Genomic DNA, 15,888 nt, shown 5'->3' on the forward strand with positions numbered 1-15,888 from the left:
ACCTTCCATAAGACCTCCCTTGACACCCTATCATACGCTTTTTCCAAATCAATAAACAACATATGTAGATCCCTTTTATGGGATCAATCTAACAAACAATCATTTATAAGCTCGTTCAAAATTATACTGATACAATTTTATTTTTAAGATTATCAACTTGATCGTACGGGACTAATACTCGTATCTCTGAATTATAACACAACCGCATCTCTTCCATATCATGCTGAGTTATAACTCGATTTTCATAAAAGCTCAATCTACTTCTCTTAAATATAAACAAGTCAAGCTTTGGAGCTGTGATCTGATCATTATAACTTAGCGACTACAAGCTATAATTCAGAGATTTGGTCAAAAGAACATTAGGATTTTCATGACTCATAAATTACCAACACATAATTCGGTCGTTATATCTATAACTCGACCGTTACAGTCTTTCTCATTCCATATTACTCAATAATTGCCACCTTTTACTCAAAGAACAAGTCTTGATCCATTAACTATAACTCGGCCAATGAAACCTATACCTCGGCAAAAAAAAGTTATAACTCATCTAATAACTCAAAAGCATGATAACACTCAGCACAACGACATGATAACTTCATCACACGTCATCACCGCCAACTCAATAAAATAGTCAAAACAGATGCTAAGAATATCACAGTAAACACATTGTGGTTCTCACCATAACCATAACTTATCATTCGCTAACTGAGTATATTCAATAATCAGGCTCTAATTGTCACCTGGGGAAAGCAACATCATCAATGTACCGCCTAGTCAAGTGCAATTTTCCCGGGTAAAGAATACTCTGCTGGTGCTGGCATATTTGTTGTCCCTTTGCCCTGTGGGTTGCACCGCGGGGTTTCACATGGAGGAGGCGGTACACCAAATACCCAGTCAAGAACATTAAGATATTTGGATCTGAAAACATCCCTCTCCTCAGCATAGCAGTGCATTATGATAGCTGTTGACAAGCTGAAAACTACTACATCAGCTCTCTTGATTCTCCTTGAGTGAGGGAGATATCCTGCATCTGCTAAGCATGTGAAGAAACTCTCGATGGCCCGTGCAAAGCAGTATAATGATATCTCTCTTCGCCTGCTTTTCTTCTCAATAGCCAATGCAAGGCCCGTTGGGAACTGCACAAGAATGCAAAGTTTGAGTTTTATAACAATCAAACAGGATGACAAATAGAAGTGTACATAAACCGTTAACACAATTATGCTAGTTGCAACATACTGTTCCCATGGCCACCATTGGAATATTACATCTTTTGAAGATCCTGAACAGAAAGCACGTCCACATCCTGATGAAGAACAAAGGCATCCATCTTATAATCATTATTCACTCTTTTTTTTTTTAAAAAATTCATGCTGAGAATTTCTCAGTGAGATGAACATAAAAAGAATGAGAATAAGAAAAAGAAAAAAGCTACTAAACGCAGACAAAAATATACAAACATATTGCAATGTGACTAGGCATGTTCTAGACAATCATATCTGGATCCAAACATTAATCTAAGCAGAACCTATCCAGTAAAACCAGAATTATTTTGGGAAGAAACATAAAACCTATAATTGCTTTTATTGGATCAAGTCAACCAATCCATTAAAACCAGTTTAAACCACTTGTACACCATTATCCCAAATCACTTATGATCTGTCATCTCATGTAATGACATGTATATCACCTTTTTCCTTTTTTGTTGCTTTCTTCACAGTTTTGCCTTAGGTAGTTTTAACATATTTGTAGAAAGCCAGAACAACAGCTAGTCAAGAGAGTGGAATAGATTAGATTAGATGAGATAGTTCGGTGGCTAGGGGGTAGAAGGAGACCAAAGAAAACTCTGAATGAGCTCATCAAAAGAGATTAAAGTATAAAGAGTTATGTATGAACAAACACAATGGTATCATTTGATCCAGCCAACCCACCTAGTGAAATAAGACTGTTATTGCTTTTCTTTGTTTTTTTTTTTTTGGGGGGGGGGGGGACAGAGGAACATAGTCACCACCATTTTTCATGCGTGATTTGCTTGCAAAGTTCTGCTGTTGCCATTGCTGACTCACTGCGTGCGTGTGAGAAGAATGTTTGCTTCTGCTTCAGTGCTTTGCCGTAGTGAACTTAAACTGGCCTTGTCTAACGAGCAGTGGCATGCAACCGGGTACAACTGACGACTGTGGCGGCAGAGGCAGATCCAGCACAGTTGAGGGACACGGCAGAGAGGATAAGAGAGAAGAGAACTACATTGGTGATGACAGCAATAGGAACGAGATGTAGCACAACTGAAATGGTCAGAGGCATGCGATTTCGCTGGAGTGCGATTGAAACTGTTGGAGCAAGCTCCACAATCGCAGTCACAGTCTCCGCCAACACAGGATTGCTGTTACAACTCCAGAGGCACCATGCACATTTATTGATTCTCAAAGAAAAAAAAAAAACAGGGGGAAGAGAGTGGATAACAATCACAGTTCCAAGTTCCAAACCTCAACATCCCAGAAGATATCCACTGTCTCTGATCTTACATGCCCATAGAACCCTTTGAGTTGATTGGCAATGGATTAATTTTGCATTTGAGAATTGTTTTGTATTTAAAATTTCCTGTATTCTTTGATATTGGATTATGGAGTGGTGTGATGGCTGTTGTTGGGGAAGAGACTAAGGATATAGTGAGAGTGGGAGAGAAGAAAAGGATTTCTAATTGGTACATCATTTTTCATAAATGGTTGGGTTTAGTTGGTTTTATATATTTGAAACCGGTTTATTACAATTTGGTTCAGGTAGTGGGTAAACACCCCTAAATTTGACCATGTTCACTTAAAAAAACCATATTCAAAACTTAAGACAACTAAGAACATAATAAATAAAGAATAGTCCACACAAGTTCATGAAACTAACCAGGCAGATGCACAATAAACAGATAAAAATAAGCTTGATCTTGCTGTGCCAAGAAGACCTTTGGCCAATATTGTGTTAGGCCTGCACATAAGCATTTAAAAATGGCCAATAAGAATAAGCAGGATATTCTCATATTGAATGTCATAAAAAGGCTCCAAGCACAAGGTGCATATGGTGCTAAATTTGAGAAGGCTCAAAACAGAATGACTTAATGTCAAGCAAAGCCCATTTAGTAAAACCAGCCTTTGTGCCACAGATAATGCACTATTGTAATCACTTTGGAAACTGGAAAGCCACCGTAAAAGTAGAACATGAATCAAAGCTTAAACAGTAATTAAAATTTCACAAAACATATATTTCATAAAGGTCTCACAAAAGGTTAGGTAATGTGCAAGATTGATTGCTATTCTAATCTGATCACCTTTTCAAAAGTCCATTTCTGTGAACTATTAGGGCAGGTATCAGATAAACTGGAAGATAAACAGGTAATGCTCTCTTGTAGGCTTCAACAAGAAAAGAAAGGATATGTTCTCCACATGATTGATTCCCATGTACAATCTGCAAAACATCACTGACTTTGAACATTGAAAGAAGCAACAATGATAACAAATTATACATGGGTAACAAAATTTATATAACCAATTCTGATGAATGTTTGAAACTGAAATCACAATTGCACAGTTTAATAAAATTCATCGAGCCATTATCACAAACTACAACCATAGGACCCAATAGAAGACATAAAATAATGGGAAATTAAATACCACAACCCTGATTAAATTTATATGGGAACTATGTTAGGGCATAGAACAGAAACGAAACCTATATGTTTCCACTAGAGTCTATACATCGATTAAAGGGAATGCGTGGGTTTGGAGTTTAAATGTAATCTCAAATCAAATGAGATAGCATTCATCGTAGCAGTCACATTTCTCATGATTCAATTGTAAAATAATGCGCAGTACCTCAAATAGGTTTGCGCAGTACCTCAAAGAATATTGACAAATTGTTCCCTAATCTTTTAGATGTTAGACAAAGTTTAGTCCCTAATATTACTATGGTAGAGGGATTAAATTGTTTAATTTTAAAAGACAGGATTAATTTGTCATTTTATTTTAGTAGAGACTAATTTGTCTAATATTGTTAGGGACCAATATGGTGATTACTGTAAAATAATTGCCTCAACTATATCAAATTGGGTTTTAAATCCGATATTGAACACAGATAAATGTTTAATTTTATTTAATTTCTATACCTATACTGTAATTACACTTGCTGAGATCAAAAGATAAAAATAAGACTGGAAACGAAGAACAATCTTTATTTCATACCGAGCATGGGACTTTCATACTTGGATCTAATTTCACATCAACACCAATGGTCTTGTAGTAATTCTCTATTGCTTCCAAATTAGTAAAAGGCTTGCCACTGGCTATCTCCTTTACACCTTGTAGGATAACTGCATCCTTCCCACCATGTTTATTAAGGAAAGACTTATATGAAGATGGCAAACTCTCTTGCTTTAATATATAAGCAGACCTGAAATCAAAATATTCAGCGATACTTAATGATAGGTATCCAAATATTTTTTTCTACTACATAATAAGTAGAACATTTTCCATGATGTAAATAAAAAGGTTTATCTGGAATAATCTTGAGATGGACACCAAATATATCAGTGAAATGTCATTTCCGTTCCTTATTATCTTCCTATTTATTTTTTATCTTTTAACATACCAGAAAACTAAAGATATTCATCATTTCACATCTGGAAAAATGAGTAAATACAGATAAATAAATTGTTAATAATCCAGAAAAGGCAAGACCCTATAGCTTCAGTTAACCTTAGATTAAATAAAACAAATAACTGCAGAATATTGTTAGGTCTATGACTAGGGTATCCCCAGTCATTTAGGCACTACTACAAAACTAATCTACTGGGCACCACTGACCCACTTTCTGAGTTTCAGTTTTGGGGGGGGGGGGGGGGGTCGGGCGGGCGGGGAGGGAAGGATATCCTTCAAACATCAACCCCTCCATAATGAAACTCATAAATACACCTTTAGTAAAACTGGTTTGGCAACTCATCATGATATTTGTGCACATCAGGATTCTAATACTCACGAAACATCATGCTCAGTTGCTAACTTAATCAATATAAACAGACGGTTAGACGCATGCTTATCAATGAACTGAATATTACAACTGCAATTTCAATTTCATGCTGAAAGTTAAAGAGGTTCAGATTATGAAGTCAAGTGAAACACAGACAATGTTTTCAGATATTACACATCATTTGTCAACATCAAGATCACCACCTAAGCTTTGCCTGACTAATTAGGGTTAGCAACATCGAACAAATGGACCAATAATGTCCCATCATGCATCATGTTTGTATTTAGACCGTTCAATTTTATATATCTCATAGCAGAAATTACACTCTCACTGCCACAGAACTTGAACGGCAAAATAACTAAGTAAAACAGAGAGCATAAGAGGAACAGTATAAGAAGCAACATGCACATGCATGGCCATGTGTATACATGTGTATAAGGTTTCCTACAAAAAAAAGGCAGCAAAGATTATATATCCAGAAAAGGGGTACATAACAACAACATTACGTACAATATTTGGGAGGAGGATAGGCACATGAGGAATATGTCTCCATGCTTCCAGGTGAGAGGCTTGCAATATCTCCCAAACCGCTTGCTCTTGATCCCACACCGAGACGCTAACACAGCAGCACGCATGAGAATATAAATGGCCAAGCTCGTGTGCTGTGTCTCCAAACCAGTCAGAAGCATGGATGGCCCAGCAAGAGCCCCTGCCAGGAAGGCTCTCCACCTTGCTGTCCTGAACTACAACACAAGAGAGGCACAAACACAAGCACAACAACACCAATCACAATCACTCTCTTTTGCAATATATCGAGTAGAATTAACTTAAGCAAACAGTAGTTAGGGTTAGTTAACCAACAAACTGACTTAACTAACTTCCATTATGCTGACTAACTCTAACTACTCTTAGGCTAACTGCACTTGATATATATTAAAACAGTAAAACTCTCACTTATATCTCAGTTGTGACAAAAATCAATGTATATCACTAATCCACAACTTCAAACTAATAGAACATACATGCAACGGAGAATCCAGAAGAAAAAGAAGTTAAATTTACAAAATTCATTATAATTTAGTAAGGTTTAAGGTTAAAGTTCCTGAACTTTCAACAGGATCTACATTCTGGCAGAGACACGAAAAGAGAGAGAGAGAAACAGAGAACATGCCTACGGTGACCTCCGAGAGCACCAATAAGCTCGTCCATGGAAACAAACGTTCCGGCGAAGGTTCCAAGGAACAAACCGTATCTCAGAGTCTCCTTCACAGCAGCTACAATCGCTTCGCCGTTCGTCACCGCAAGCTCCTTCCTAACGAATCAATTATCAATTATATCACAGGCGCGAAAAAAGCACACACTCGCTAATGTCTTTCTCCGCCACCCCCCCCCCCCGGATTTTATTTATTTTTTTACCTTTGCCGTTGCTTTCGCGTCAATCGAGACAAGATCGCGAAGACCGCGAGGCCTCCCTTGATGCCCGCTCCGATTGAGAACCCTTTCGCCGAAGCAACGAGGACTCTCCGAAGCTTCTCAAACTCCTTCGGCGGAATTGCGTCGACGATGATCCTCGATGACGACGTCGTCGAGGGAAGAGATCCATTGGAGTGTTTGCAGTCGGAAGATGCATGGTCGTCTTCATTGTGAAAACCGTTTATTTTCACCGGTCGGAGGCCGCCGGTTTCGACGACTGACGGAGACATGGTGGCAGTGGAGGAACCAAGGACGGAGGAGAAAGGTGGAAAATGGAGCAGATGAGCAGAGTACTAGATTTTGTATTTCTATTTTTCGAAACTGAGCTGCCAAAGGAGACAAAAATACAAAAACAAAACACGACTCAGACTGTTGTGGAGGGCAGCTTAATAGTGCGACAAGTGTATGGTTCTGAAGGGAACCAAACCATCCTTATGCCTAACCCGGTCAGTAAAGAAAAAAAAATGAGGAAAAACAAAAAAAACCCGGGCCAGGAGGCATGGCGCTTTTTAATTTGTATATTGAGACTGAAGTAGTATTTTTTATAGTTATTGGGATTCTGTGTGTAATTTTCGGGTACGGACGATGACAAAAGAGAAATTGGAGGCTCAAATTTATAACACCACAAATCGGAGGGTCAGTTTTTCTCAAATCGGACCCTCAGATTTGAATGCAACTGGAACACATTTCTAAGACAATCGAACGGCCAAAAACAAATTTATGAAAGATCGAACGGTGAATGCAATGATGCCCGAAATCTGAGGCTCAGATTTCACTCTTCATCAATTCAACGGACAGAGTTATATCAACAATGATCAATGGTAAAGAAAGACTCTACAATTCTGAGCTTCAGTATTGTGGATTTGTGGTTATTAACCACGTGTGCCCCATGCACATGGGATGGGTGGGGCTTGAAAGCAATTGCACGAGAGTATCTCTTGCTTCTCTCTTCATTCATCCCTTTCAATTCCAATTGGTTCAGTTTCAGCAACCTTTCTTCATCATTTACCTTTCATGGTTCCAAACTCATACATTTACAATAAATAAAAACCACAATGCCTAAGAAAAAAAAATTAGAGAAGTAGATCGTCCTGAACTTCATATTGTTAACTATCTTAGCCAATTTCATTATGTAAGTATTTTTGTTAAATTTTTTTCAATATAAATAGAAAAGTAATTATATTGTAGATTTGATGTAATTTATAGTAAATATATTGTAGCTAAACATATATTTTCTGTTGTAATGGTTAGTTTAGTCATACAGACTTGTATTTATATATATATAATAATGTTAGTTAGTTTGTTTAAGTTATTATTATTATTATTATTATTATTATTATTATTTTAATAATAATAATAATAATAATAATAATAATAATAATAATTTGTAGGTAAAAGAAATTAGTAGAATATTAGTTATTATATGATTAGATTTGTTTTATAGGTTTATTAATTGTATTTGTTAGAGTAAAATGGTAATTAGAATTTAGTTTAGTGGGTAGTTTTATTGATGACCGTTGTTGCTGGAATTTTTGATAATTTTTATTTAGTGTTAGTGGCATAATAATTTAATTAAGCACTATTAATAGAGTTTAATTTCTGTATAATTATATTAATTATTTTAGATTGTAGGAGAATATAAATTAGAATTCTTAAATTTATTTTATAGATTTAGTAATTATATTTGTTAGTAAAATGGTAATTAAAATTTAGTGGAATGATTAAAATTACTGATACCACCTGAATAGATTTATTTTATAAATTTAGAGATGTTGATTAATAAATATAAATAATTATAGTAATAGAGTAAAGTTTGTGAATAATCTTATAAATTCATTTGAGTTGTATGAGAATGTAAATTAGTACTTTTAATTTAATGTATAAATTATACTTGTAATAAAATAGATAGCAATTTGAACTAATTATTGTCATAATTTAAATAATTAAATTATTAGAGATAATTATTAATTAGTTTTTGTGTTAAAATATAAGTAATAATGCTCATTTTGTTGATAAGAAGCTTAGTGATAATGACAATTAAGTAGAGAAGTTAATTTATTTTTTGTTCCGGTGTATATTTAATGTTAGTTATAAGTCTTTGTATTCATGTATGATTAACTACCAAAAAATAACTTGAGTTAATTATTCGTCTATATTTTGTAGGGCACAAAAACTTTGAGGTGTCTTCACATGAACCCACTGGGATTATACAATCCAAGGTCAGTCAGCTTTGGTAACAGCTCTAGTAAAGAGATGGCATCCAGATACTCATACATTCCATCTCCCAACGGGTGAGTGCGCCGTTACGTTGGAGGATATAACTCGAATCCTAGGTATTCCAATAAATGGTCTTCCCGTGACAGGAACAACCATGACTAGTCAGGAAGCCATGGAAGCTGAATGCTTACATCAATTTGGAGTTGCACCGAGAACCAGTGATTGCAGAGGAAGTTACATCAACATGACCTGGATTAGAAATGTGAAAGAAGGATTAATTTTAAATGATCGAGTTGCCATGAAAAAGTATGTTAAATGCCATATATTGTTGTTGTTTGGGTCAATCTTATTTGCTGATAAGTCTGGGTCAGCGGTTCACTGGAAATTTCTTCCATTGCTTCGTGACTTCTCACGGATACACGAAATTAGCTGGGGATCGGCATCCCTAGCACACTTGTATAGAGCATTGTGTAGAGCATCTCGATTTGATTGTAAAGTGATTGATGGTCCACTGACATTGTTGCATATCTGGGCTTGGATTCGTATGCCGTTCCTTGCTCCGATTTCTAGAACCCCGCGGTTCTTTCCACTGGCTAACCGGTAATATCAAATTTTAAATGAGATTGAATATTATGTTACTTCCTATTGCAATATCTGGTTTGAAACTTTAGTAATAAAAAAATGTTGACAGATGGCGTAACTGGGAGCATCATAATTGGCCATATAGATATCATACTGTTGCTTATTTCAGGAGATTGTTAGATGAAGTTTAGGAAGGCCAGGTGTGTTCTCATCCATTGATATAGAAACATCTAGATATACATGTTTCTTGATGCGTTCGTATTATGTAGTGCTTAATAATATTTTTTTATCCAATCCAGTTTGTTTGGGAAGCTTACGGTGTTGATCGGATAGAGGCAGATGTCATTCCAGAAGATATTCGTAGTCAATCAGAAATTTGGAGTGCAACGGTACCGTTGATATTGTTTGAGACTCTTGAATGGCATGCAACCGATAGGTGTAGGACACAATTTGGGTTCGTACAGGGTGTCCCACATCAGGAGAGGTCTCTAGATGGCCAACATGATGAGATTTTGATCGGATCCAAAAACTTGGATTGGTCTGTCACACACAGATTTTGGATAATGCAGTGGACCAACCGATATAGTCATGTCCTAATTCATGAGCATGTGCCTTTGCATCATCCGTTAGAGCTTTACATGTATTGGTATCGAGGAAAATACGGGACTCATTTGCACTTGTCTGATTTGGTCTTACAAGAAGATCAAGAGGGTGTTGCTAACCCGAATCAGCCACACGAGCCCGAGCCGCAACCATCATTACAAAGGGAACAACCTCCACAGTCAACACCACTACAAGAGCAATCTCGCCATCTTTAAATCCGTATGTTCCTCAGACTTATTGCTCATCGCCTTTTACACCGTCATTCCAACCATCTTCAAATCCATATGTTCCATGTGTATCGCCATTTGAAACTGGGGACCAGACATCATTTAGCCAGCTGCTTGGCTTCATGGCTACAGAAGTGGGTCAATCAGTCGTGTAATGTGAGTGAAGTACCCCCACCCAAATCAACGCACCAGAATGTCCTGACCCAAGGTCAGAGGTCATTGGATACCCGAATTCGGTTTCGTTCACCTTCAGGAAATTCTGGAGGCAGATTATCTGTTGACTCAAGTAGGAGTGAAGGCGGTCGAGGTATTGCTAATAGCGATAACTCCCATCGCATCCAAATGGGTCTCATCGAGGAGAGTATGAGGGGTAATGACGTTGATGATGTTGACTATTTGGTAGACTCCCCCGACGGTAATAACGAGGACGATGATGATGACGATGAGGAAGAAGAGGACAATGAGGACAATGAGGTCGATGATGGCCAACATGGTGAAGATGATGACTGTGGTGATGACCCTGGGCCTAGTATAGGTAAGGTAACCCTTAATAGATTGATATCTTTATAGTATATTTTATTGTGTAGAATTTTGCTTGTAGGTTGATATATATATATATATATATATATATATATATATATATATATATATTATCTGGATAGTACAATTTATTGCATAGAATATTGCTATTAGGTTGATACTTTTGTTATCTTAAAATTTTCTTCAGGTTGGACAGGTACAGAAATAGGTGGGACCTCATCTTCATCTGTTGGAGGCAAAGGATACAACCTAAGAGTTGATCCTCCACGTCGGAGTGCAAATAGATTCACGCCGTCCACATTTACAAATGTTGCGAAAAAGTATAAGAACTTTTGCAAATATGTCAAGGGGGGAATGAGAAGGTAGAATGTTAGAATATGTGGTGGAAAATATGTAGATTTTGTGTAAGAAATATCTGGACTTTGTGTAAAAAAGACATGTACTTTGTGTTGGACATATTAAGACTCTGTGTATGAAATATTTTGACTTTTATAAGTAGCATGACTAGAATGTGTTGAAAGACATAGTATTTGTTAGTTTAATATAAAGTGACAAAGTGGCAACATAATGTATTTGATACAACATAAAATATATAAATTTTACAAATTTGAATGCCACCATAATAATAGTTAGGTATTTTGAGCAACACCGCCTGCACTAAAACCACCAACTTGTCAGCATCTACTACGACTGTGGCCCTCAGCCCCACATTGCTTACAGCGTCTTGGATGACGTAACATTCTTGTGTCCATCTCATTTAAGAACCGGGTCATCTTTGGCCGACCCTTTGTCACTCGCTTCAAAAAGGGATTTGGTACGAACCGAGGTCCATTATACATAGGCCATGTGGTAGGATTCCCAAGTGGTCTAAACCTAGCTCTATAAACCTTTCGGACCTGGTCCATCTTGTAAACATCATGAACGTACACCTGCCAATCCAATCGTTGATTTGCACAGCAAGCAAAGACATGGCGACATGGTATGCAGTCCACTTAAAATTCACCACAGTCACAACGACGCTGTCGTAGATCAACTGCAAACTCGCAGCCACTAGGCATCTCACGCACCTCAAATATTTCATTCTGTCTATCAAAGCAATTAACCTGAATGTTCCCGGCTGCGCGTTGATTTGCATGCAATTTAGAGGTCACGGTCTCTGAAAACACATAACCAGCATTAATTCGAGCCTCCGCTTCAGCCCTTTTCCTGGTGAATAACTCATTCAGTCTGTAAAATGTTGCCTTTACAAGTGCAGTGACTGGGAGATTACGCGCACCCTTCAATACCGAATTAATGCACTCCACTAAATTTGTAGTCATGTGACCCCATCGGTATCCACCATCGAATGCCAAAGCATACTGTTCACGAGGAATTCTATCCAGCCACCTTGTGTATGCTTCACCCCGCTCGTGTAAACGTCCGTAAAGCAACTGGAATTCGTGCACTGTCCTAGAGTATCCTGCGACATGGAAAAAACAAGACATCCATTACAATGATGGTTACTATAACATGAAAAATATGTATTTATTTTAGTTACCTATGTTGACGATAAGCTTTTGGAGATATGGTGCCTTAAATTTTCTCAAAAAATTAGACTCTATATGCCTGATGCAGAACATGTGAAAAGCTCTCGGAGGCGACCAAGCTCCATTACTGCGTTCCACCGCCGAACTTATAGAATCGTGTCGATCAGAGATAAGGCCCACACCATCCCGTGTCACCACATGTCGTCGCAAATTACTAAGGAAAAAATAACATGCATCAGAAGTCTCACTCTCGACAATAGCAAATGCAATGGGCACGATATTATTGTTTCCATCTTGTGAAACTGCCACCAACAGACAACCTTTATATTTTCCATATAAATGAGTCCCGTCTACCTGTACAACTGGTTTGCAGTACCTGAATGCTCTAATGCAAGGGTAATAACTCCAGAAAACCCGATGTAGCACCCGAATATTAGGAACCAATTCATCCCCCTGATAACAAGGCATGGTCTCAAAGTGGACGGCTGCTGATGACTCCTTAGCACACATGGCTTCAAACCATATAGGCAGAGCTTCATAGGAAGCCTCCCAACCTCCAAATATTTTTTCTACTGACTTTTGCTTTGCCAACCATGCTTTGCGATAACTTATAGTGTAATTAAACTTTGATTGAACTTCAGCGATGACAGATTTTACCTTTATGGATGGGTCAGCCTCTACCAATGGCTTAATGGCTTCTGCAATTGTGATTGAATCCAGCTTGAAATGGTCTTGAGAAATACTTGATCTAGTGCAAGTGTGACTACCATTATATCTTCTAATTTTCCAACAATACTTTCTCTGGATCATGCTAACCCTAATCAGCCAATCACAACTTGTTCCGTACTGTGTACATTTGGCATAGAATGTTTGGGGTTCTGATTCATACATCCGGTAATCTACGCCTCTTCGGATAGCATAATCTTTAACTGCCGCAATCACAGATTCACGAGAACTAAATTCCATTTCCACGACAAATTCACCATCTGGCACAACCAAAGGCTCTACAACAACAATATCATGACATAAGTTCATAAAAGTATATGTAAAGGGATAAATACATACAATTTCATTAAACAAATTATAAATATATAAATTTATAATAAAATATTAATATAAAAATACATTAATATATCCATTCACGTAAAATATATAACTTTCATGTTAACAAAAGAATATAAATTATATTATTCGGTAACTGTATAATATAACATAAGAATGTATTATACGGTTATATAATAATATCAACATAATATCTAAATTTAAATAAACATATACATAGATTTTAAATTTTGAATACTTGGACAAAATATATAATAGACATAGATAAATAAATATACAAATATGTATAATATAAATTATATAATCATATAATTCTTAAATATAATTTAATTTTATACACATCAGGATAATAATAATCATACTAATTGTCTTCAATAATAATATATAATAGTGCAATTTATATTTTAATTCTACAAATGTAGTTATACATCACTAATTGCATACAGAACCTAATAATACTCATACTATTTGACATCAAAATTAATTATTTATATCATAAAGTTACTATATAATTATCTAAATTACATACCTGCATTAAAGTTTTCAGGATATTCTGGTACATACATAGCCTCCAGATCCACTGCACGCATAAAAGATGGTTTTTCGAATGGTTGCTGATTTGCTAGTGCATTTGTCACTTCCGCCACATCTGTCTCCATGATGTCAACAGCTTCATCATCGTCTTCGTTTGGCTGAACAACCTCATAGTTGCTTTCGAACTCTTCCTCGCTATCACTGTTGTAATCTCTCCATTCGATATTCCGATCAGCTTCAGATTGCTGGAACTCAATGTACAGCTCGATAAATGACACTTGTGATCGATTTTCGAAGTAGACTGAAAACATCTCTTGCATGCTCCCTTCATTCGTGACATACTTCGTCTGGAAATGAACAAATTCACTAAACACTGATACAGGATACCGATATAAAATACTCGATATCATCTTCGGTATATGCGGATCTATTCTTTCGCAAATAACACCTTTTAGTTCTTCAAATAGTATTGTAAAAGGAACAATAACATCACATGGATTCTCACATACAAATCTTACTCCCTCAGGTGTTTGTAATAATATCTGACCATGATAATATAATTTTAACATAACTCTATCCTCCATTTTTTTTCAAAACAATGTATCTCCTCTCAACATTAGTTCAAAGTTGCAAAAATAAAAAAGAAACAAACTGAACACAGGCTTAGAACGAAGAAAGAGAAGATGAATTGAAGAAGACGAAATGTGTGGGGGAGTATATATATATATTACAAATCTGACCCTCAATTTTCAATTTTAATGAATTAAAGTTTTTTTTTAAATTCGAAAAACTGACCCACAGATTTCAATTTTGCATTTCATAATTTTTTTTAATTCAAAACTTACCTTCCGATTTGCTTTCTTCTATTAAAGAAAAGAAAATCGAAATCCACACAAATCGAAAGCACCGATATGTTCACTCCTTAATTTGAATTTTACATTACTAAAATCTGAGTCTAAGTTTTCTAACCCCCTACAAAACTGAAGCTCCGATTTATATTTTTCAATTTAAAAAAAATCAACTCCATATCTTTCAAAAACACACCAAATTTCCATATCCAAGCATAACACATATTTCAAATTCATAACTAAATAAATGAGCCGAGGCATGGCCGCATAGGCCCTCAATTTTTAATTTTATAATTTTAAAAATTATATTGTTATCGCATGATAGTTTTGTTTATCAAATTCTAAGAATATTATCAGGAAATTAATTATTATTCTTTCAAAAATCAAATAATATAATATTAGATAAGAAAATATTAAAAGAAAGAAAAAGAAAATTAAACAAAAGAATGTTGGTTAATTGTTATTTGAAAATAAAAGTTAATTTTGATTTTTTTATAATCAAATACAAATTTTATGAATAATGAAAATAAGTCATCAATTAATTCTTGTATATTGGCATATATTTATATGTGTTTTATATATTGGCATATATTTATATATTTTTATTGACTATCGATAATTATGTAAAATTAACGATAAATTTGTGGATATTTGATTTATTAAAATTGACAAATTATTCGTCAATTTGATCATTAAAATACCGACAATATTATCTTCTATTTTTTATTTTTTATCTATTTTAAATTAGAAAACAACAACAGTGTCGACGATTTTTTTAGCTATATTTTTTATTAATTTTTTATTTAAAAATAGTAGACAATTAATACAAATAAATTTTTAAATATAAAAATAAAATTTATATTAAATATTAGATAATGAGGCAATAATAAACATTTAAATATAGAAATAAAATTTGTACTAAATATTAGATAATAAATTTACAAACTTATCAAAAAAATAAATAATCCTCTAACATAAAAATTCAGGACACGATAAATAATTAAGTTTGTATCTACTAATAATATTTAAAGGAATAATATTCAAAAAAAGAATAAAACTCACTTTTTTTTATTTCCTACCATGCTAAAAGATACATTTGATATTTTTGAAAAAGGGATTTTAGAAATTAGGATAAAAAATTTTTTGGAATTGAAGGATGAGAGTTTGTAATATGTTTATGCAAGAAATCATGAATTGAAATGAAAAAAATAAAAAATTGTGAAGTAAAAACGAATTTACCTCCTCCCCACCATCCTGGCGTTAAAC

The 15,888-nt window shown here is 35.2% G+C and overlaps 2 protein-coding genes across 4 annotated transcripts; one reads left to right on the forward strand and one right to left on the reverse strand.

Moving 5' to 3' along the window:
• Positions 1-343: 343 nt before the first annotated feature.
• LOC112790613 (uncharacterized) lies at positions 344-6,999 on the reverse strand. 2 transcript variants are annotated; one of them, XM_025833098.3, is made up of 8 exons: positions 6,427-6,999; positions 6,182-6,322; positions 5,521-5,748; positions 4,227-4,434; positions 3,317-3,453; positions 2,896-2,976; positions 1,240-1,306; positions 344-1,139 (listed from the first exon to the last, which is right to left on the reverse strand). In XM_025833098.3, the coding sequence occupies exons 1-8, from the start codon at positions 6,711-6,713 to the stop codon at positions 774-776; spliced, it is 1,515 nt and encodes a 504-aa protein (XP_025688883.1). In that variant the 5' UTR covers positions 6,714-6,999; the 3' UTR covers positions 344-773. The 2 variants fall into 2 exon arrangements, with proteins under 2 accessions (XP_025688883.1, XP_025688884.1); XM_025833099.3 differs by having other exon boundaries at positions 5,521-5,753.
• Positions 7,000-7,384: 385 nt separating this feature from the next.
• On the forward strand, positions 7,385-11,171 carry LOC112777801 (uncharacterized). 2 transcript variants are annotated; one of them, XM_072229856.1, is made up of 5 exons: positions 7,385-7,615; positions 8,647-9,300; positions 9,392-9,482; positions 9,582-10,647; positions 10,840-11,171. In XM_072229856.1, the coding sequence occupies exons 4-5, from the start codon at positions 10,107-10,109 to the stop codon at positions 11,016-11,018; spliced, it is 720 nt and encodes a 239-aa protein (XP_072085957.1). In that variant the 5' UTR covers positions 7,385-7,615; positions 8,647-9,300; positions 9,392-9,482; positions 9,582-10,106; the 3' UTR covers positions 11,019-11,171. The 2 variants fall into 2 exon arrangements, with proteins under 2 accessions (XP_072085957.1, XP_072085958.1); XM_072229857.1 differs by lacking the exon at positions 9,392-9,482 and having other exon boundaries at positions 7,413-7,615.
• The last annotated feature ends 4,717 nt before the right edge of the window (positions 11,172-15,888 follow it).

This window comes from Arachis hypogaea, chromosome 3 (genome assembly GCF_003086295.3).
Source record: "Arachis hypogaea cultivar Tifrunner chromosome 3, arahy.Tifrunner.gnm2.J5K5, whole genome shotgun sequence".
In the NCBI taxonomy this organism is placed as follows: domain Eukaryota; kingdom Viridiplantae; phylum Streptophyta; class Magnoliopsida; order Fabales; family Fabaceae; genus Arachis; species Arachis hypogaea.